The sequence below is a fragment of the Python bivittatus genome, unplaced genomic scaffold (genome assembly GCF_059951505.1).
Source record: "Python bivittatus isolate LINGU-HERP-01145 unplaced genomic scaffold, Pbiv_v1 ctg000190_np1212, whole genome shotgun sequence".
Lineage (NCBI taxonomy): Eukaryota > Metazoa > Chordata > Lepidosauria > Squamata > Pythonidae > Python > Python bivittatus.
The window spans coordinates 767993-790341 of NW_028277042.1; the positions used below are offsets into that span (position 1 = coordinate 767993).

General features: G+C 41.8%; 1 protein-coding gene across 2 annotated transcripts in view; it reads left to right on the forward strand.

Moving 5' to 3' along the window:
* Positions 1–22349, forward strand: part of PEPD (peptidase D) — a 164916-nt gene that overhangs the window by 24128 nt on the left and 118439 nt on the right. For both annotated transcript variants that reach the window (XM_088135846.1, XM_088135847.1), the window contains exons 4-6: positions 9852–9915; positions 15126–15173; positions 16760–16821. In XM_088135846.1, coding sequence (XP_087991972.1) covers positions 9852–9915; positions 15126–15173; positions 16760–16821 — 174 coding nt within the window. The remainder of the gene's footprint in view (positions 1–9851; positions 9916–15125; positions 15174–16759; positions 16822–22349) is intronic.

Here is a 22349-nt window from a genome sequence, read left to right on the forward strand (position 1 = left end):
TCTCTTATTCTTGGCAAATTTGAAGAGCTGCCTTGGCTGCACATAGAAGAGTTTATTTTAAAAAATACCCACAATGTTGGCAGTGTCAGAAACATCTGTTAGTGCCTCCTAAAATCTCTGGTGTTGTTCTCCTAGCTGGTCTTGACACCCTCTTGTTTAGTTAACACTTTGCCATCTGTGCATCTGATGTTAGTGTAACAAGGAGTGAGCATGTTGGCAAGCGCGTGATAGCCCCTAGATGTCCCTTTCTGCCTCGCTCCAATTTTTCATGCTTTGTTCATGGCTTCCCATCTTGTTTTCTTGTCCTTTCATCAAAACTTCTTTTTTGTAGCTTTTCACTCAGAAAAATTAAGGTGCCTGGAAGCCATTGCCGATGCTTCAGATTTTGTGTGTCTTGCAGATGCTGCTCCTGCCCCCCAAAATACATGTGTTATATTTGCAGTCTGAGAACATTGTTCTTTGTATTTTCAGTCAGACAAGGGTATTATCCATCCTACCTGGATGTCAGTTACATTTGAATGCAGTCCAGATGTGTTGGACTACAATTCCTATTAGCCACAGCTACCAGCTAAACTGACTGGGAATTCTTGATGTTTCATTCTCCAAACACTGGAAGGGCACCATATGGTGGAAGGCTGAGTTACACTAATCAGTTTATGAATCTTTTAGCTAAAGAAAAGAAAAATAACAAAGGCTGAGTGGCATATTTTTCTTAATGAATGCATTTTAGTGGCTGTATATGTATAATTTTAAAAAATGCAAGTGGCATGTGCCATTTTAAGGTTTTCTTCCTGTGTGCATGTCCATGTTGGGTAATGCACTAATTCTTGTGCATTATCTAAATATTTAATCATTTCTTTTAAAAAAACCTTAGAATACATTCCTTTTTGGAGAGGGTTTTGAGAAAGAGGCTTAAATAATAAAATGTGTACTTGCATATATTTCAAAATATTAAAATTCACATTAACTGTTGACTAGCACTGTCATCCAATTAAAATATTCCTAAGTTATTAGAGCCTTTTAATTGGATGGCAGTGTTGGTTAATAGCATCCATCCATCCATCCATCCATCCATCCATCTATCTCCCATGAATATCACCACCTCCAGCCTGGAGCCTTTCAGATGTGTTGGCTAAAACTCCATAATCAATAGCTGGCATGGTTATAAGGTAATGGAGCTGGAAGAGCTCTGTGTCCCCTGCTTAGAGTGGGACTCCAGAATCTGCTTTGTTGCCCTTCCCAGGCTTCACCACTTCTCAGCCTCTTCCTGCTCCTAGACTGGGTGCCTTCTTCTTGACCCTGCCCTGCTTTCTTCTTTCCCCATTCCTTGGGCAGTTGTTGTCTTCTGTTGATGGGTCTTCAGCCATTTCTGCTCTATTGTCTCTTCAATATGCTGCTACTTTTTCCATGATGATTTTCTCTTCTTCCAAATGTTGGTGCCCTCAGCAGTGGGGTGCAACCAAAGAACCTGCAAGAGCAGGGCTCAGGAAGGCTGAAGAGTATCTCTGGGAGGAGGCTGGGAATTACAAAGTGCACTGGCACGCATACTGGCTTGGCAGGCATTGACCTTGCAGGCAGTTGCCTGCTAAAGTCATAAACCTGCAGAACCATGCTTTGGCCATCCTTGATATACTGGGATTCTGCAAATTGTAACTGGTGACTTTGTCCCTCCAAACTGGTAAAATCTAATTTGCAGTGACTGGACATTGTGTGTCTTTGTAGATGAGTGATGCCAAAGTTTTGTAAAGCAAGTCTTTGCCATCTCTCCAGAAGAATGCCAGTATAGTGAGTTGGGGATATGTTGGACATGGACCATGGAGACCTTTAGTTCTGGAAACACATTGGGTGACTTTGTGCAACTCTTAGTCCATCTCACCTCAAAGATTTGTTGTGCAGAGATAATGAAGGGAGACTCCAATATATATCACTATACCCCTCACCCCTTGAGGAAATGTCTGGATGATGTCTAGTTATTTTAAATATAGACACCACCCTAAGAGATCCCTATTCCTTGTGTGGAGGTGATTGATCCTTGAAGATCTCTCTTGGTGTAGTTGGATTCAAAAATGAAATAAACAGCCCATCCCCAAAAGACAGTGTTCTCTGAGAGAATTGGCAGCATAGATCCTGTGGGAGAGGGTATCCATAAATCTATGATTTATGATTAAGAGCCAGTTTGGTCTAGTGGTTAAGGCTCCAGGCTAGAAACCAGGAGATGGTGAGTTCTAGTTCCAGCTTAGGCATGAAAGCTGGCTGGATGACTTTGGGCCAGTTGCTGTCTCTCAGCCCAACTCACCTCACAGGGTTGTTGTAGGGAAAATAGGAGAAGGAAGGAGTATTAGGTACGTTCACCGCCTTGAGTTATTTATAAAAATAATAAAGGTGGGATTAAAAAAAAACTAATCTAAAAATCCATAAATTTATGACTGTAAGAAGCTGAGTAGGAGCTACTAGTGATGAAATGTATCCAAATTTTTGTGATTGTGGGATATTTTGCAGATAGTGTTAGGTCCCTGTTAGAAGTGAATTAAAGCTAAGAGTGTGTTTATTAAGGCACATAATCTCCTCTCTATTTTTCATCAAAGTGACTCTTCACTAGAGATATTTAATGAATTCGGTTTTTGAATTCCCCCCTGAACCCACTATCGCTTCTGTCAGACACAGATCAATATCAATGTTTTGTTACCTATCAGGTTTTGCTCTTTCCAAAAGCTTCAGTTGCATTCTTGACTCAAATGCTTAAGAATCTGTACTTTCAGAGGATATATAGATAAAAATATGCATTTGAATACAAGTTCCTTGCAGACTAAAAATAATGTTGAGGAGGGACCGAAAACATTTGAGCAGACTTGTGAGAGAGCATGACTGAGACAGATTCAACAGAGAATTTTGTGGCACTTTAAAGATTAACTAAGGTATTATTGTATAAGCTTTCATGGATCACAGTTCACTTTATCAGATGTATGGAGGACAGGCTTGTGATGGAGAATTATCTGTATTATTTTGGTGAGGGAAGGGTAGTGCGATTGGAGGAGTGGAGAAGTGGGAGGCAGGGAGAATTACTTGCAGTAATGCTCATGAGCAAAACAGAGGCTGGGTGTGATGCAGACCTCCTTTCATTGAGTAGCTACGTACTGTTAAGAAACCTTGATCCTTTTTAAATTCCTGAGAAATCCAGGAAAAGGCAAACCGGAAAACCGTTCTCCAGATCATGCATGCCATTCACGCAATGCTTCAGAAAGCCTTTGGAAAGCTCTGAGGCCTTCCGAAGCATCATGAGAAAGGCATGCACTATTTGGAGAATGATGTGCACAGCCTCTGGAAGAAGGCCTGGTGCAGCCAGCAGCTGCCTTATATAGGACCAGGCTGGGCGTGCCTTGTCAGCAGCAGAAGAAAGATGGAGAAGGTCAGCTGGGAGCGCAGGGTGGCTGGGGCTTTGTGTGTGATGCTGGGATGGCTGCCAATGACATAGGGCTTGAGGTGGCACCCTTGGCACTGGGGCTGAAATAGAGGCCTGGGAGCAGTGGCAGCTGGCTAAGACTGCTGAAGGCCCTGGGCCTCTACTTCAGCCTAGCACTGCTGCTGCCAAGAGTGCCAATTTGCAGGGCAGCCAGAAGGGCAGAGATGTGGGGGAGACAGGCAGGTGGGGGAAATTGAAGTTCCCCTGCGGTTGTAAGTGTGGGCGGGCTGCCAAACGCCCAAATTTTGATCATGTAACCGTGGGGGTACTGCAACGACCATAACTTCAGGGACTGGACATAAGTACTATTTGTTCAGTGCTGCCGTAACTTTGAACAAGTAGTTAAGCAAGGACTACCTGTAGTGACTTCTTTTTGGTATTCTTTGGTTTTCTCAATTATCTAGCATGTATCAGTGATAATGTCTTGGGTTCCTTGGCCCTTTTGAACATCTGGCATTTCTTTTTCCATGTAGGGCTCTAATCTGCATTGGATGATCCTAAGCATTGCTAGTATGTGAAATCAAGGATATTCTATGATAGTTTGCACACTTAGTTAAATCTCCTTCATGCAAGACACTCCCAAAATAACAGTGAATCAAAGCAGCTCTGTAATGAGGAATGGGCCATAATTCCTCCAAGCCAGTATGTGGAATTGATCAACAGATAGAGAAACGTTTGGCTGAAATCTCTGTTGCTAAAAGAGGTCCCATGAGTTAATAAATATAAAGCTTTACCTACTTTCCCCAGTGAAAAATGGTGAAAGGTGGATTAGTCCCCTTAATAAAGACATGGCATGGCACACTATTTTGTGTGGTGTTTATTTAGTCAAAATCTCCTTATTAATAGGACTTATACAAAGCTCAGATCACTATACTGTAGGATTATGGAAAATCTAAGAGTTTGTAAATTTTTTCCCACCACCGTAGGTCTTGCCTTGATCAGGGTGGCTCTGTTGATTAATGGTGTTTTTTTTTTAAAAAAAAGCATCGGTTGGGTATCGCAATTTGAGAAATGCCTGATTTGACTCTCACTGTTGTGTGAGTAACAGTGAGTAACAAGTAAGCAGAGCAATTTGCCATCCTTATTCTGAGCATGTGCACACACAGAGAAGCTAGTAAATCATTGCTCACTTGACACCTCTAATTTAAAATGCTTCCCAATGAACAGGCATAGGAGGATGACAAAGTGGATTCTTGGGTCCCTGTTTAACCAATAGAGCCACATGCTAGGTGTGAGTCTAAGCATAATTTTGTGGACTTGTTTACCAAAGGATACACAGACCAATTGCTCGGCTCTTGCAGTAGAGAACTTAGGACACCCTGACTGAACTTGCACAACCCAGGCAAGCTTCACTCCCACAGTTGAGCAACATGTTCTATGTGCAGAATAGTCCTTTCCTGCAATCTCTGTGGTGCACCTTACCCTACATAAACTCAATTTGGACTAAACCATTATAAGTGCCACCACTTACTAAATCTCTAAGTGTGTTGCGTATGTATGTGACATGCATAAGAAACGGGCGAAGTGTTGATTGGACTGTCGTGGCCATCATCTGGACTTTTCTGACCACACCCTGAGGACACCTTGCATCGTTCCATTCTTATTAAATAGTCGTTTGAATCATCTGGAACCCTTTCACTCTTACTCTGATATTCCTCTATCATCTAGAATTGCTGCTGACATCTAAAGTGACGTTTCAAACTTTGTATTTAACGGTGCCACAAACATGGCAGCGGAACTTGTTTAGCCCCACAGATCCTTTGGCAAATGGACATAATAAGAGACAGTTGTAGGTTGGCCTTGTTGCGTGTTCATTAATAAGAACATGCAGAGAAGCAGACAAGTTGGAAACCTTCCTGTTTCAGTTTGCCTGACGGGGCATTAATTTAGCTGCTGCTTATTCTAAAGAGCTCCTTAGGTGACTTCTTGGTGAAAAGCAGTTGTACCTTTTTTCTTCTGCTTGAGCTCTATTTAAATTTCCTTCTTACCTACAATACGTTTGCTGATGTGCTGGTCACTCTCACAAAATAGTACATTAGGCTGCTTTGAAATTTGCACTGCACTATAGTGTACGTTCATTTATTTATCCCAAAGTGCTGTCAACCAGTAGGACTGTACAGATATGAGGATTTGAAGGAGAAAGGGGGAAACTCAGCTCACCTTCTGTTGGGATTGTGCTTCGGCTGCACAGAGCAGCTGTGCGAGGTCAGGAAAAGATGCAGCTTCTTTAAGGAGCTGTTGGGAGGTACTGTCTGGGTGCCCACGTGGCCTGCATATCACCACTTTCCCTTCATTCCTGGGTCTTTGACCAGCCCTGTAAACCAGCCTTCCCACAAACTGGTGCTTTGCAGAATGGGCTGGAAACCTCCCCTAGGTAGGGAGCTGGACTACTGTCGGTGGTCCTCCGCTCTCAAGAACACTGGGCCTGCTATGAACATTTCTGGCATTAAATTTGCTTCTTGCTTTTTTTCTTGTGAAGAGCTGAAATTGGCAAAGTGACTTTTACCCTAAACTTCAGGAATTAGTTCAATGATGTGTGTGTGTGTGTGTGTGTTTTGCAGTTGGTCAGGAATATAGAATGTGGTGTCAGCCCATTAAATAGCCAGACTAAGAAACTAATGCCATGTAGGTCAGGGCTACTTTTATTGTAACAGCTATAGTAAGAGAATCTTGCAAGTCTGAATGTGCTTCCCCGGCCCATTGATCTTTGTGAGAGCTAGGGAGCGTCCTGTCTGAGAAGTTTACTCAGGCTACAGTTCTGGCCCAGACTCAAATTTCATTTATCTAACTATTGTCTTGGTTGTGACTCTTCCTCCTGTCCTTCAAAGCCATTCCCTCCTTCCTCTACACATGGAAGCTGGCAACAATTTTGGCTACCTGGGAATCCCATTTTTTCCTCTCTAGGCAGGTTCTTGACTCTACAACTTCTGAGCTTGTGCTTGAAAAATATTGGAGAAAATGGCAAGTAGAATTCCAAAAGCTTGAAAGGTGGGTGGAAACAGGAATTCTCACTTCTTCATAGCTTTTTCCCCTCCCTTAAGACTAGTTAAATTAGAAGAAGATATTAAATTACACAAAAATAGTAGAAACCCAAATTTTTTTTTTTTTAAATGAGTGCAACTCTGTTTTTGGAGTTCCCACTTCTCACAGAACTTTCCTTGGGACTGGCCATTCTCCTTGCCCCATATAACCTCTACCTTTTTTCCCCAAGGATTGTTTTAATGAATAAAAATAAATACTTAATTGGGAAGTTGGTATCCTGATATTACAAATGAAAAGCTCTGTTTTTATTTGGAAGAGTTGTCCTTACCGTGGGAAAAAAACAAGAGAAGCTGGGTGTAGGGAAGCGGGGAACATCCTCAGGAATTTGCTTCTGGTAATTGGATGTGGCAACCATTGGGGCAGCCATTTTGTGAGAGTGCCCACAACATGTGCCAAGGGTTCTCACTGACTGCTAAAAGAAAAGGGCTCCAGATCCGTGGGTTGTGCCAAACCCAGCCACTTAAATCAAAATGCAGATTACTGGCATGCAAAACATTAAATTGTTCACCTAAAAATCAACTCAGCTCTATTCTTGTCCCATTCCTATTGGGAAAGAATGCCGTTGGTTTTAGAACTTTTTTCCCTAGGATTTTGCAAAGGGGGGTGGTAGCTTTTCAATTAAAGACCACCTCTCCAACCTCTGGGGATGTTGGTCTGCAAAGTCCTATCATCCCCAGCAAGCATGGCTGAGCACCAGGTTAAGGTAAGGCTACATTAGTCAGAGGTTCATTTCCTTCAGTGAAGGTTAGATATAATTCAGAATATTGGGAGCAGAATGAAACAAGAAAAGCTAATGATCTGTTTTAGGTTTTCTTTCATTTCAACATTTCCCCAGTTGTGCATCTATTATATTGCTTCCTTTTTGATAGATCGCTTCTGTCTCTTGTTTGGCTGATGAGATGACATTTCAATGACATTTTTACAATTAGTACTTAGAAGAAACTAGCTGCTTTTCAGTTTTATTATGCCCAGTCTTTTTCTTTTAATCCTTGCTCATAAATGTCATAAAATGAAATTTTAGAATTTTATTAAAATTACATTCTGTGCTTAGAATGAGGATACATGAAGAAGTTTTTTTTCTCACCTCTCTCACTTAAGTTTGTAGTTAAGCCTTTTCAAGCTTTTTGGTAAGTGCTTGTTCTTTAAATCTGCTGCTCCACACAATATGAAATTAGCTGCTGTGGGATTTGGAAATACTTTAAATGAGTTTTTTAAAATCCTGGACAGTAATTTCTTTGCTGATGAGTAAGGGAACGCCCCCTTCCGAGGCCAAAGACCAATGAAGGCCAGTTCTTGGGAGAGAAAGACCTCCCAGTAAGACCCTTGACAGGTAGCTCTGATGCTACTTCATAGATTAGTAAATAGTTATAAATATTGGTCATGGTTGCAAGCAGTTTTTTTTAAAGTTTGGACACCGGAAGGAAATGGGTCTGTCATGGAGCTCTGGCTGGGATGCTCCTAGGTCTAAAAGAAATGTTGTTTCCAGACCTTCTATGTGCAAAGCAGGTGCCGGCCACTCAGTTATGGTGAATCCATAGGAGGAAGTGTGATGCCTGAATAACATAATGAATGAAGGGTGGGGAAGAAGCTTTGAATTGAGCTTGGTTCCTGAGCTTGACTTCCAGATAGGCTCCTTGGCAGCGGTACTGAAGTAGTTGACCATTGCTGGCTCCTGGGATATTTTTTTTGTCTTCCCAGTCAAGCTACCTGGACTTTCTGGGAGGTATCCCATCCAAGAACGGGTCAGGGCTGGTGCTGCTTAAGTGTCAAGCTCAACTAGGTGCTGCCCCCTGCTAGTGCTGCATATTAAATACTAGGGAGCTACAGAAAGCTGATTCTGCCAAGCTTGTGAATTAGGAAAGAAGATGCCTTTGGCCTTAGTTTGTAGAAATAGGTTTTTGAACCCCTCTTTTAAATCGTTACCAGAATTTACTAGCTAGTAGAAATAATTAGGCTGAGTTGATTGTCTGTCTGGAAGGTCTGCAAAACGGACTGCACCAAACACCTTAAAAGATCTCTCCCTGTTCTAGATCCCATTGGGTGAGGCTAAATAGCCCAACGTGCATACTTAATCCTGAGCAGGATCTGAAATGCAAATGCTAACCCTTGCTGACGCAGCTGGGCTAGAGATTGTCCATATTCATGTATTACACTAAGCCATGTTTTAACTGCAGTTGACTGGACTACAAACCACAAAAGCTGAGTGCTTACAACATGCAAAACCCAAACAAAGCATACCATGGTTTAATGGGATGTGGGACTCCAGCCCCTTGTGTTACTTGCCTGGAGTTAGAGGTGTAACAAGGGCATTAGGTGACACTCAAGTTCTACAGGCAAGAAGACATTGGTGAAAGTAAGCATGGACCTTATGCTTCATATTCAGGGCTTCTGTTGGACAGAATAAAGCCAGAATTCCCAAACTGTGGGACATAAGGAAACAGGCTCCCAGAAGTAAGAAAGGTGATAATAAGAGTGTGACCTTGGAGCTACAAAGGAGTTCCTTGTTGTTTCTCTGCCTGCCTTGAATCCTTCTAGGTTGTCATTCTGGCCATTGTCTTGTGGGGGTGGGGGAGGGAAGGAGGGAAGAAACATTTAATTATTCTCAAGGCACAAATTTCAGTGGAACTTCTCAGAAGTTGCTGCCAACCTGAGTTGCTGCCCAGACCTTGTCGTCTTCTACCTAGAGACAATCCAATCTCAAGCAGAAAAATAACAGAGGGGCTGAGCAGAGGCAGGGAAGGTCCTCACTCTGCCTACTCTAAAAAGGAAACTCTTCAGCTGTGTGTGGGACAGGGAGATAAGAATGAATTCAGACTGTGAAATAAATTTACAGGTTCACCTGAGCTATCAGAAATGGGGGAGGGGAGGCAAGCTTGGAGTAAAATAGTGGACAATTCCTTCATGCTGAGTTTGGAACTTTGCAGCAACATGTAAGCGGTGATTTCAAATCAATGATTTGTGAGGCTTCAGAGGCCCTGCCAGCAGTAGCTCTGAGTCGACTTTTATGGCTTTGCCGTTCTTTACAATCCATACACCATCCTTCTTATTTTATTTTTAAAGGGCTATAAGCTGAGATTTAAGAGGCATTGTGTGAAATTGGGTGGGGAGATGCTGAGAAGCTTTCTGAAATGGTGGGCCCAGTCACTGGAGACCCCACCCTCTGTATGCTAGAAATATGCTTAGGCTCCTTAAATGACCTGTGAGCAGCACATCAGCTGCAGAGCCAGCTGGTAAGAAACAACCAAGTTTATTCCTGCACAAAAGAGGAATAAAAAGAGAGAGACCAGTGTGTAAAACTGTGCTCTTAATTGTAAAATAACCAATGTGTGTTTGCTTGCTTTTTTTAAAGGATCCACCCTCCTGAATACTTCAAGGAGAAATATGCTATTAATGAAGTACGCTATACAGATGAGGTGAGTTTTCCACCTTTTGCCAAGGTAATGCAATATTTGGGGATGGGTGGGAGGTCATAAATTTTCAGGTTGATAGCTGACCCTGCAGGTTAAAAGAGACTAAAATGGTGGTCTTTGAATGACACAACATGGAATAACATGACACAGAAGCATACGCAATGAGGAGAGAAGAGAGCAGTAGGCCAGCTCAGGGCCAGTTCTTAAAGTTAAAGGGTTCTGATCCACTAGCTCTGGCTGCTCTCTTGCCTTCTCCTCTCCCCTATCTACAAAATGGAGTTGCAAGGCCATCAGGATGGCTGCCCCAGTTTGTGCTGGTCTCCATCAGGAGCACCAAAAATGCTTCTCAGGATAGAGGTTTCTTCTTCAGGACCAAAGTGAACACAATTAAAAGTTGGTTTGAGAAAGTGGAATTGGAGTGAAACCCTGGCCCAGGATTAATGTTCATCATCCTAGGGAAAGCAAGCAGGTAGAGACAGAAGGTGGAGCATTCTGTATAACAGCTCCCCCTCCACTTTGTGGAACCCCTCTCTAGGATGGTTAGATCAGCTGATTCCTAATTGTCTAAGACAATTCAACCAGGCCCCAAATGTTTATGTGATTCCCCCCTCCCACCACATCTTGTGCTGGGATGCTATAAAAGCCAGAATAAAATAGAATCACTGGAATTCACCTTGGAAAAGGAGAAATAAAATCAGAAATTAGGGATGTGCAACATGCTGTGTTATGGAATATTCAGAATATTCTAGACAACACTGGAATGTTCCATTGAATGCTGCAACATCCTGGACCATGCCAGTCTGGCCATTTTTGGGGTGGTCTGGAAGTTTTATGGAAGTAGATCTCCCCAAATGGGAAGTATTCCAGCCCAGCTTCCTGGGCTGGGTTATTCCCATCAGAGCCATATCTGCTAATTGCTAACCCTAATTGCCATCAGATCTCCATATCCCAGAAAATGGCCAGAATTCTCATTTACTGGCAACTCAGACTAAGCTGATCCATTGCCCCTGACTGGAGGGGCACTGGAACTCAGTAGAAAGGAAAAATTAATTCTCAAGTTGTTTGCCTGGGAAGTTGAGGGCTTGCTCTGAAATATAGACTTTTGCCTAGAATTAGTAGAGGAACTTGGTTCTTATAGAGCAGCATTTTCCAACCTTGGCAACTTTAAGATGTGTGGACTTCATCTCCCAGAATTCCCCAGCCAGGATGTCTGAACTTCAACATGCTGGCTGGAGAATTCTGGAAATTGAAGTCCATGCATCTTAAAGTTACCAAGGTTGGAAAACACTGCTATAGAGTTTGGGATCTGACAGGGAATTTTGCATTCTGGCTAATTCTGCTCTGTTTAGTATGGCTTTGTGATGTAAGGAATTAGAATTCTGTTATGAGTAGGGTTGCCTCTCCTTAAATAATCTAATGTGTCTCAAACATATCCCACTGTTTCTGGCAGCAGTTTTATTTTACAGGGTGTGTTTTAATTGTTTTCCATTTTTTACTCTGTCCTTTCAATGGCAATGTTGTTTTTTTTCTATGTTGCTTGAAATCAATGACTGAATAAAGACAGGGATGTAGGGAAACCCCAAATACTGAAATAATTTAAAACAATATTTTCTTGTTTTAAAAGCAAAACACTGATTCATCTAGTCAGTTCAATTTCTCAGTCCTAATTTGGATGGGTAAGTTTCCCCCGTCCTAAAAGAGGCCATGGATGAGTGTTTTCTGCCAGGTTTTTAATAGTTAAGCCCTCTTTCTCATTTTTTTTTCACTTTTTCAACTAAAGAAGCTTTTATTTTTCCAGTCCTGTCCCTTTTTGTAGCATATAATTTTTCCTTAACAGATCTAAATTTCCCTGGCCGTTGGGCAGAGACCATTCATAAACAGAAATATTTCTTAAACAATTATTTTTCCCCCTCGGAGCCCCGCTTTGACTGTCTCAAAAATTCCACTTTCCAGCTGACATCCCAAATGCAGCTTGATTCTTGAAATAAATATGCCTGTGAAATAGTCTCTTTCTAATCTGATCATCCCCTTGTGCTGTCTGTGAAGGCGGCTGGCAGCCTACCTGGATAGGAATCATGGTTCTTGTTATATGACTTCATGCGTCAAATACCATAGTGCTAGTTAAGGATTTCTTATCTGTAAGAGTGGATGACAACCAGGAATTTGTGCTTTGGCGCTTCATATCACATCCATTGGCAAATTGTCAGGAGTGCTCTCAAGAAGTACAGTGCTTTGTCTTTGGAAAATGCAAAGCAGGTAGATTTCCTTTAACTTGTGGAAATATGGAGACCACCTTTCCTTCCCCAACCTTTTACAGGACTGCCACTGGATTTCCATGGGCTGTGGATAGGCATGGAGAAATAATTCTTAGGTGAGAAGGTATCTATTTCATCACTTTCTCCACAGCTTTTTCATGGTCCTTGGAGTCCCTAATGGATGTATCCATGTGCATGTCCTGAGCTCAAGTATTGTTAAATATAAACATAATTCCCTTCCACAGAAATAGGACAGATCTCCAGACCCACCTCTCTTGGATCCTCTATATTTCACCCCTTCTTAAAAGCAGCTTTAAACAGCTGTCTGTTCAGACAGGCTCTTTGTGTTTAATGTGCCTAATTGATTTCTTCTTGTTTAATTGGAGACTGTTTGTTTTTCTGCTTACTGTTCCTTTTGCTGAATTGATTGCTATATTAAATTGCCTCTTCCTCCACCACCTCCTGCCCCCGGCTTGAAAATTTTACATTGATAGACAAGTTATAAATGGGATTGCAGCCAGATTAGCAAAATTTTAGTCAATACTTTGTCTGAGTTTCTACTGATTGATTTTTTTTTTAACCTTGAAGATGTATATAAATGGGGCTGAATCAATAGATACTTTTCAGATGCTATACCTCCATTTGGCAGCCCCTGCAATGTGGATGTCCATTTATGGCATCAAGTAGTTTTATTAAGAATAGTTTCTTAAGTCAGGCAGAGAAATATTTTTTAATTGGAGCACCTGTTTATTCAACCCAAAGCTTTATACTGATTAGACAATTAAAGGTATAGCATAAACTCTTAAAGTAATTTTTCAGTGCATTCCTATGTGTAGAAAGCTTTGTAATTTGCCATTGTATGTATCATACTGATAGCGAACTCATTATAGAGAAATAATATGTAGCCAAAAAAACATTATTCACATTCAAGAATGAAGGTTTGGTAAGTTTCAGTAACTCCTAAGATTTATTAAGTATACATGGACTGGATTTCTGCATTGCAAGAAGCCAGCTTCCCCAGCCTGGTATCCCGAGGTATTATAACTGCACCTCCCATAATTCTGGGCCAAGCTTTGATCACACTGGCTGTGAATTGTAATCTCAACACATCTAAACCATAAGGTTTGATTTTGACTAGGGTTTATGTGCACCCCTCCCCTGTAGTTTGTAATTGGGTTTGATGGCTTGGTTAGGTATGAACTGAGGCCACTGTGGCTTATTCAACAAACCTCAGTTAAATCATGGGTAGATATATGAACCAGTCATAATCTTTGGTGGGTGATGGGACACTTAACAGAAGAGAAAAACATGAATTGTAGCCCAGCATACTGCTTTACTACAAGATCTTGATTAAGAATCCACTTGGAGATAGATATCTTCTAGCAAACTCAAAGCTAACCTTGGCTAATGTGTTGTACCACATGCTGTGGTTTTTGAGAGAAAATTTTAGAGGCATCTGATTAAGGTGTAGAAAGATGTAAGTTTGATGATGTTCTATTTTACTTTTCAATCTGTTTTATTCATCCTCATATCCCTCCTGTGGGTCAAGTCAAGTCAACAGAACTGATGGCGGTGGGACCCCAGAGGAAGTGTAGAAGTTTGAAACCTGTTGTGTGTAAGAACTTGGCTTCCATATCTGATTTTAGCCCCAGGTTAAGGAAGGCTGTCTGAAACAAATGCTCTCTATGTTTGGGCTTTAAGTCACAGCTTCTTATTTTTCATCAAAGGCCTTTATGGAATAAACTCTTGGAAAAGGAAAAAAATGGCCCACAAAATAAAATGAAGTAAAATGAAATTAGCATCACTGTTCATGCCAACATTGTTACATTAATGCTATTTTATAAATAATGCCATTTCTTGCATAATGAACTGTTGTCCCTGCTAATTATTTCTCCTTTTCTGTTCTACCTTTTCTTTCCATTGTAGCAGAGAGGACTGTTTGCCAGGTCAAATTTATGCATATCATTTGGATTTTTTTTTTTAAAAAAAACTATGTAATAGGTTTTGAGAAGATAAAAATAGAAGTTCAGGATACTAAAAGTGTGCAAAATTTTTTGAATCTGAAATATGTTGGGTTTGAAACAAGCTATTGTGACCTTGAAACAAGATTATTTTGAGTTCAGATTGCTTCCAGAAGGTTGGAACGCTTACTCTGAGGTCAGTAACCCATTCTGAATTTATAATGTTTACTTTCAACTTGAAAGAACATTTGGAATTCAAACAGTTTCAGATTTGAAACATTTGGATATCTCTCCAAGAAACTCTTCCCAAAGATTGTTATATCAGGGTCGTTGTAACATAACCTTCCCCAAGATTGGGTAACATCTGGTGTCATCCAGATGTCTTAGGCTATAATGCTCATCATCCCAGCAACAGCATTAGTGGTCCTACCAGATGTGGGTTATGGGTACCTGGAATTGTAAGAACTGAAATCCAGGGATTATTCCAAGTTGGGAAAGGCTAAAACATAATGAGTGTCAATCTCAATTTGGGACAACTGCAATGCAAAAACAGTGGAAAATTTTCCTAGAGCGTGATGCTCTGCTGGTTGTGTGTGTGTGTGAGAGAGAGTGAAGGTGTCCTGCAATTTTTGTTGGTTTAAAACAATGTATTAGATTGTGTAAATGTATTTGCGCTTGGCAGAAAAGAAATGCTAAAACCAATGAACAGAGCTACTCAGCCTTGACTTGGCACTGTGAAGAAATGTTTCTGAATCTTTCAGCTTCTTAGAATAGTAATAATAATTTTAAAAAAAACTAGGAAAACAACAACAACACAAATTGGGCCCAGAGATTGGTTGGGCTCTCAGTGAAAAGGAAACGGAGACAATGTCATCCTTATTGATGTCAAATGAAATATGTAAACAGAGTGTTTGAGAATGAGCAGTTTAGAATCAGTTGGGCTATTGCAAGCTGATGGAACACAGTGAAGAGTATTTTCTTTTATTTATCTTGTCAGATTGCCAGTGTTTTGGCTTCGAAAAAACCTTCAGTTCTTCTTACTCTGGTAAGTGCTAAGATGCATTCCCAGGTGATGATATATGACCTAGAGGTATGCTTCTCCAATACGTTTTACTAAATTCTATAGCTCTTTATTTTATTTTATTTTTACGATAAGTTAGCAGTCCTCAGTGTGCTCCCCTGGCCTCCAATGCAGTCTTCTGCCCGGTTTCAAGATCCTTTGCAAACAATCCGTTCTCATTTCTGGGAAAAACCGCCTGCTCCATCTCTGGCAACTTGCTATGGGAAGAAAGAAAGAGGTGGCTGTCTGAATGCAGGAGGGTATGCATGTGGTTATGGTTGGTGCTGAACCCACCCACTTCTGGGAGGAGAGGGAGGGAACCCTCCCCATGTGTCCTAGCCTCTTTTTCACCTATAGCCAGGAGGATTGGCTACTAGCAGCTGCCTTCAGACTGCATGTCAACTGGTTGGACTGGGATGATTGGTGGAAAATATTGTCCAGGTGTCCCACTTCATTTTGGGAGGAGCTCCAGTGGTCAAGAATGGAAAAAGAGACCTGTGCAGTGAGAGCTGGTTTCAGATTTCTGGGCCATTGCAAAATTGCTTGGGGACAAATTCAAGGCCCTAGTCATGCTGTCTCAGTCTAAGGAACTTCATATTGTAGCCTTTGAGAATAAAATGATGTCAAGTGTTGGAAAACTGCATAAATGTCTCTGCTAGACATATGGAAGGATGACAAAGAGTGGGTGCGGTCCCTGGATCTATACCTTAATAATGATCATCCTCATCTTCATGGATGTGGGTTGCAGAACAGAAGAGATGTTTCCTTGCTCCTTTGTTTAGGGTGAAAGAGCATTTCTTGCCTTGTGCTGTGCCTGCTAATGCCTCCCCATTCCATGTAATCGCCCTATTGTGCCAGAGAACCAGCTGTCTGGAGAAATCATTTTCCCTCTTCCTGCTGGGTTTCATTGGTTGCCCTCGAATGAGAGGGAGAGAAAACAGGATTGAACTAGAGGTGGAACTGAAACAAAAAAGCATGATTAATTTCTTTGAATTACAGAAGAGGGAAGACCAACATATGCATAGCCTGTATCTTGTGCAGGGGTGCTTTTAGCTTGCTCTGTGTGTGCTTCATCATGAATCACTGTTTCCCTTTACAGGCCTTCTTCCATCCAGATGGAAGTGACCCACCTGGGGCTCCTTGGTTCTGTTATTAGGGGACAGGTGGTTGCTGCATCTGGAGCTTCCAGAGAAAGCCATGGGACAGAATGCTGTATTTATCTGAAAGGGAGAGTAGTTTTTTCCTCCCAAATAATTCACTTTAAAATAGCAGAATCATTGTAGGTTCACTAAAAATGTGATAAATGGAGTCATATTCTAATTAGACACTTTTCTGTTTAAGTTTCCTGGAGAGGCAGCAGGTTGTCTAAAGAAGCATGGCTGTCTTCCTTTTAGGTCAATAAGTAATATATCCATCCTTCCCAACCTGGTACCAAGAAGAGAGTAGGGGGAATGATCAGAGTGGAAGTTCAGCTCCCAGGAGGGGGGAAGGCAGTTGGCAGAAGGCCTGGTCTCTGTTGCTTTTAGATTGAGCAGCTGCTCTAGAACTCATATTTTGCTCTCCTTTTCCAGCGAGGAACTAATACCGACAGTGGAAGTGTGACCAGGGAAGCATCTTTTGACAAAATCAGCCAGTAAGTTACCTTCTGGGTTTGAAATATTCAGATAAATCCTAAGTTGACTAATGACTTGAAATACCTAGTGATCAAAAATAGAAGCCTCCCATTCCCAGTTCAGATGATCTGACTTCAACTGTATTTGTATCATGGTAGCCTGATTATATATGTAAACCCATAGCAAAAAATTTGTGAATCAAATCATTTTATTCCAAAAGAACAGAGCAATTTAGCATTTTATGATGGATTAGAGTGTACTTGAAGCACATCTAACTTTTCTAGAAGAGGATCCTTGCAATAACTTTGTAAGGTAGATGAGTATTACAGTATGCAGAACAACATGCCAGCAAGTAACTTATTAATTAGCTCTGAGCCCAGGGTTCCATTTCTGAGTGTGGTGCTGCTTTAGCTCTGATGGGAGTTTGTATGTGGCTGCTTTGTCTCCTCCATTTTTGTGTGACAACTGCTTTCCCCCCTGCCCTGCCCTGCCCTGCCCTGCCCTGCCCTGCCCTGCCCTGCCCTGCCCTGCCCTGCCCTGCCCTGCCCTGCCAAATATGCTTGGAACACTATGGCTTTATTTGGGGCTCTTCTGCCTTCCTTGCTTCTTGCAAAGAGATTTCCAGTTGCTCTGGCAGCTTTGTCTCCTTGGATTTGCAGAGGCCTACTTGCGTTCTAACCATGGGGCATCAAATGATCTTCCTGTTGCCTTTTGACAGCTGCGGATCATTTGTGCCTCCTGTCAGCAAAAGAACCCCCTTGATGTCATGCAGAACAGCTTGCAGCTTCTCACATGTCAGGATTCACATCCTCAATATTTCACTAGATTTCCTCCAACCTCTTGGCACTATCTCCTTGGCTGATGGCCAGTCTCCTGATTCTTTGTCCACATAGGGGTAGGGGGTGGGGTTCTGATACAGAGTGCTTGTACCTAATTGAGCTACAGGGGAAAACCTTCCCAGTCTGTTCTCAGTTTCTGCATCTGTAAGGAATCTTGTGGGTGATCTACATGTGAGCAGCTGCTCACAGATCTGTACTTAAAAGAAATAACAAAGGCTGATGTACATTTTTTTTTAAAGGGAAACCATTGCTCCTTCTCTATTTGGAGGAACTTAATGGCAATATCTCTCTATTTTTTTTATATATATATATATGAGATAATATATATATATGAGATAATATTATATATTATCTATAATATATAGAGATAATATCTGTATATTATCTTTATTCCAGTCATTGAAGATGGAATAGAATTTTTTTGGAGGGGTGTTTTGCATTTTGTTATGACCTGATTTGCATTTCCCAAACTCCTATGCAAACTAAGACACACTTAATGTTGCAGTTGATTCTCAAACTACATGAATGATTTGTATAAAAATCTAAGAATTAGGGGAAAATGCATCAAGGATATACGTGTTAGTGAAATGTACAGTATATATAGAAAGACATTAAATATAGCCAATAAAGCAGGGATTAGCCAAAATACATGCCAGTACATGCAGATAATTCACAGATCAATCTGGAAAAGGAAAAATTAGATTAAGGTTAGAAAAATAATATACGGGCCAAACTGTAATAAACCAACCTTTCCATCCTTAGTTATTATGGATCACTCAGTACATACATTCTTTTAATGTATTTTATAAATACTGCATTTTGTGAAACATGATTTCTTTTTCTCTAGAATGTCTGCATTTTTGAAATTATAGGAGTCATCCTTCTGGATTATTCAGGATAACTTAATATGCTACTTCTGCAGATGGTTGAGACCTTGGAGAACCTCAGCAGGCAGAGATTGTTTCCATCTTTCATTCCTTTGGAAGGAGACTTGCTTGCTTTGTAGAAGACTGGGAGTGGGTTGTGCCCCTCTGTGTTGGGACTGTCTTCTTGTAATTTGTAAGGGCTGTGATTGGCAGTTCCCTCAGACTGAAATTCCAGCCCCATCTAATGCCATCCAGCACATGAAAAGCCTCCTCCAGTTGGCATGCACAATGCTTTGGTTACCCCGTGTGTTGCATCCCCCACATCAGTTCTATCACTGAGCTTTTTTTAATTCTTGAAACTGTGGGTTGACTGCTTGACCTATTCACTACTAGGTGGCAACCAAAGTTTGGGAATTTTTGTGCATCTTAGCTGCCATCCAGTGGTCATTTAGATGTTTGCAGCTAGCAGATAAGTACTGCTGAAGAGCTGGAGTTTGAGAAAAGGGTTTAACTGGAGATTGGTGTGGGAGCTATAAACTACCCCAGGAACATAAGATGAAGAGGCAGGTGTGGTGCAATGGCCTCTTTGGGGGCAGTGGCCACTTGGTAAGGGAATTCAGAGGTGTAACAGCTGAATCCTTTCAGTTACACTTTCAGTTACATGTGTTCAACCTGTAATGTTGGGGTAGTCAGTCTCAAGGCCTCTCACTCTCTGGATGTGAGTCAACCTACTCTTTTAAAAAAGACAGAAAAACTGGCTGTGGAAGCTGGAGTGCTGGTTTCCCCTACAGCCAGAAGAGGAGTGAGGAGGGAAACCAATTGGAGCCACAAGATTGCCAGGGTGGAGCCCTGCCTCTCTGATGCCCAACAAGGTGCCCAGATTGCTAGTGTCCTGAGGTGGGATGTTGGGGGAAACACCCCTTCCAGACTCTAGCACCCTTTTTTGGTGGCCTAGAGACTGCACACATGAGTCATGTCACAAATGAGACCCCACTGGTGAAAAAATCCTGTCCTCCACCGGGAAGGGGCTCTGGTGGCCTACCTTTTGTCAGCACTGCAGAAAAGGAGCCTTTCTCCATCTTGCAGGAATGATGGAAACATTACTACAACTCCAAGATTGAAGCTGAAGGTGGTAGTCTGGCGTTTGCTCTGTGTCTTGTGTTTTTCTCCGACCTGCACGGTCATCTAAATGCTTCCTGACTTTCCCTTCAACAAGAGAGCCTGCTGGCTGAAGGGCCATGGCTGTTTTCCATCATTTTCACTCCCAGATGGGCTATTCTCCCAGTGAACTCTTCAAATGCTCTGTTTTCCATATTGATCTCAATTCTGCAATTATTTCCTGCTCTTCTTGGCCTTCGTTGCAAGCCTTCCTCTGCCAGTTGTTAGGAATGTGGTGGGATGCTTGTAGTCAAAACAAAGATCCACCTTTTTGCTCAGTATTGTTCAACGTATCATTTTTCTCATCAGTGTGCTGTGTGGCTGGTTGCCTTTATGTTTAATTCTCCTTTGCATCATCTTTTTTTTTTTTTTTGCCTTTGTGCTAAACTGTATCTTTTTATTTGCCGGGAATATAACAGCCTTAAGCCCTTGCAAAAAAGGTTTCCTTGATGTCCAAAGAAGGCAAATCTCATTAGATTCGCTTCTTTTTGTCACCCTGTGGTGACTGACTTCTGCATGACTGTGAGGAGCTGAAGTGATTATTGGCTAAAATTACTCAATTTTATTCCCCTTCAGAGGCATGTTGAGAGCAGGGCTGGGCAGATCTGGCTCTCATCTTGAAATTGGATACCACCTCTTAAGCACTGGTGGTATGTTTGCAAAACTTGTAGGATTGAGCCTATGCATGGAGCAGAGATCATAGTAATTAAATATATTTCTGCTGCCTGGTCATGAAAGGTCTTGCAGCTGTCTAAGAAAGCCTTAGATGTTGAATGCCACCAGAAGTAGTTAATCTCTTAGCTGACATTCTTGCAGATATTGATTTGCAACTGAGCTTTTCTGGCATTACAGGAATTCCCTTTCATTTCTGTTGAGAAAGGGATATCACCTGTGCATTACTGTTCGTTATTGTTCAGCCTTTCTCTCCTCTTGCATCTCTCAAGCCCCATCATCCTGCGATCCAGAAGAAATATAACACTTTCTTAGATAATAGACCAAAGATCAGGTGTTCATTCTCTTCCTTCTGCACATCTAAACATGAGTCCTTGTATCTGCACCAGCTTCAACCTGGATTGATTTTTACATTGATTATGTGCCATCAAGTCATTTTCAGCTCCTAGCAACCACATAGATAGATTTTCTCCATGATGATCTATCCCTAGACTGTTCTTTCCATCTTGATGCTGGTCATCCTCTTCTTCTCTATCCTTCCACCTTTCCCAGCATTATAGACTTTTCAAGACAGCTGCTAGGTCTTCGCATAATGTGTCCAAAGTAGGATAAGTCATTTAAGGTCATTTGTGCCTCGAGTGAGAACTCTGGGTTGATTTGTTCAGTGATCCATTGGTTTGTTTTCTTGGCTGTCCACAGTATTCTCGGGAGTCTTCTCCAACACCAAAGTTCACCCCCATGCACCCTCCCCAACCCTTGCCGTGCCTCCCTCGTACCCTTGCAGTGCCTCCCTCATGCCCTCCCCCACCTGGCAGCAGCCACTTACCTGCCTGCCAGCCTTCTTGTGAACCACCTGGGACTTGCAACTTCCTGCTGGCTTCCCCACTGACTTGGTTGTGGGAAGCTGGTAGGAAGTTGCCTTGCTTAGCAACCATGGGATTCAGTTAACAATGGCAACGGGGACTCCAGGGATTGCCGTCACTAAGCGATGTGGTTGTGCTTTATAACTGCATTGCTTAGCGACTGAAGTTCTGGTTCCAATTGCCATCATAAGCTGAGGACTACATGTCCTCATCATGTACATCATGGCATTGAATAACTTTTCTAAGGCCCTCATGGCTGCTCTATCAAGTGCTAGTCCCTGGCATATTTCTTGACTGCTTGTTCCTTTACTATTGATGGTTGATCCTAAAAGGCAGAAGCTATCCACCACTTTGATATCTTCATTGTCAATTCTAAGGGTGGTTTTCTACCTGTTGTCATTAGTTTGGTTTTCTCTATATTTCATTTTAGTCCCATTTTTTCACTGTATTCTGACTTTTAGTACTAGGGCTTGCAAATCCTTTGCATTTTCAGCTATCAGGGTAGTGTCATCAGCATAGCGCAGGTTATTGATGTTTCTTCCTCCAATTTTAAAACTACTCTCATCTTCCAATCCAGTTTCTTTTAATATATATTCGGCATGTAGGTATGCAGCCTTGTCTCACTTCTTTGCCAACTTGGAGCCAGTCTGTTTTGCCATGTTCTGTCTGTACTGTGGCTTCCTAATCTGTATATAAGTTTCTCATGAGGAGCTTCAGAATAGATTTATACGCTCCTCCTTCAGGCAGGAGTGCATAGCTCAAAGGCCCTGATCTCTCAAGGTCTCTCTGAAAGCTGTCACAAAATTATTTTTAGTGTGACAGAAAGGAAAGATTATTAAACCAGTGAGCAATAATATTAACTGTATTGAACTGAGACCGCATCCCATTTGAACTGAAGGCATTACACCGACCTGCCTAAATGCTTACACTACCTAGAGTTCTTAAATGCTTGAACATCTCACCCAAATTCTCCCACTGTTCTGCTGCGAAATCTTGCAGAGGAAACTGATTTCCCTGGACAATTCCCTGAGCATCTGTGCCAGGCCTCCTACTCTTTCCATTATGCATCTTAGGTTCTTCAGTTGAAAAAAGAATGGGAAAATTAGCATGCCACCAAACAGAGAATGGACTGGCCTCTAGTGCTGTATTT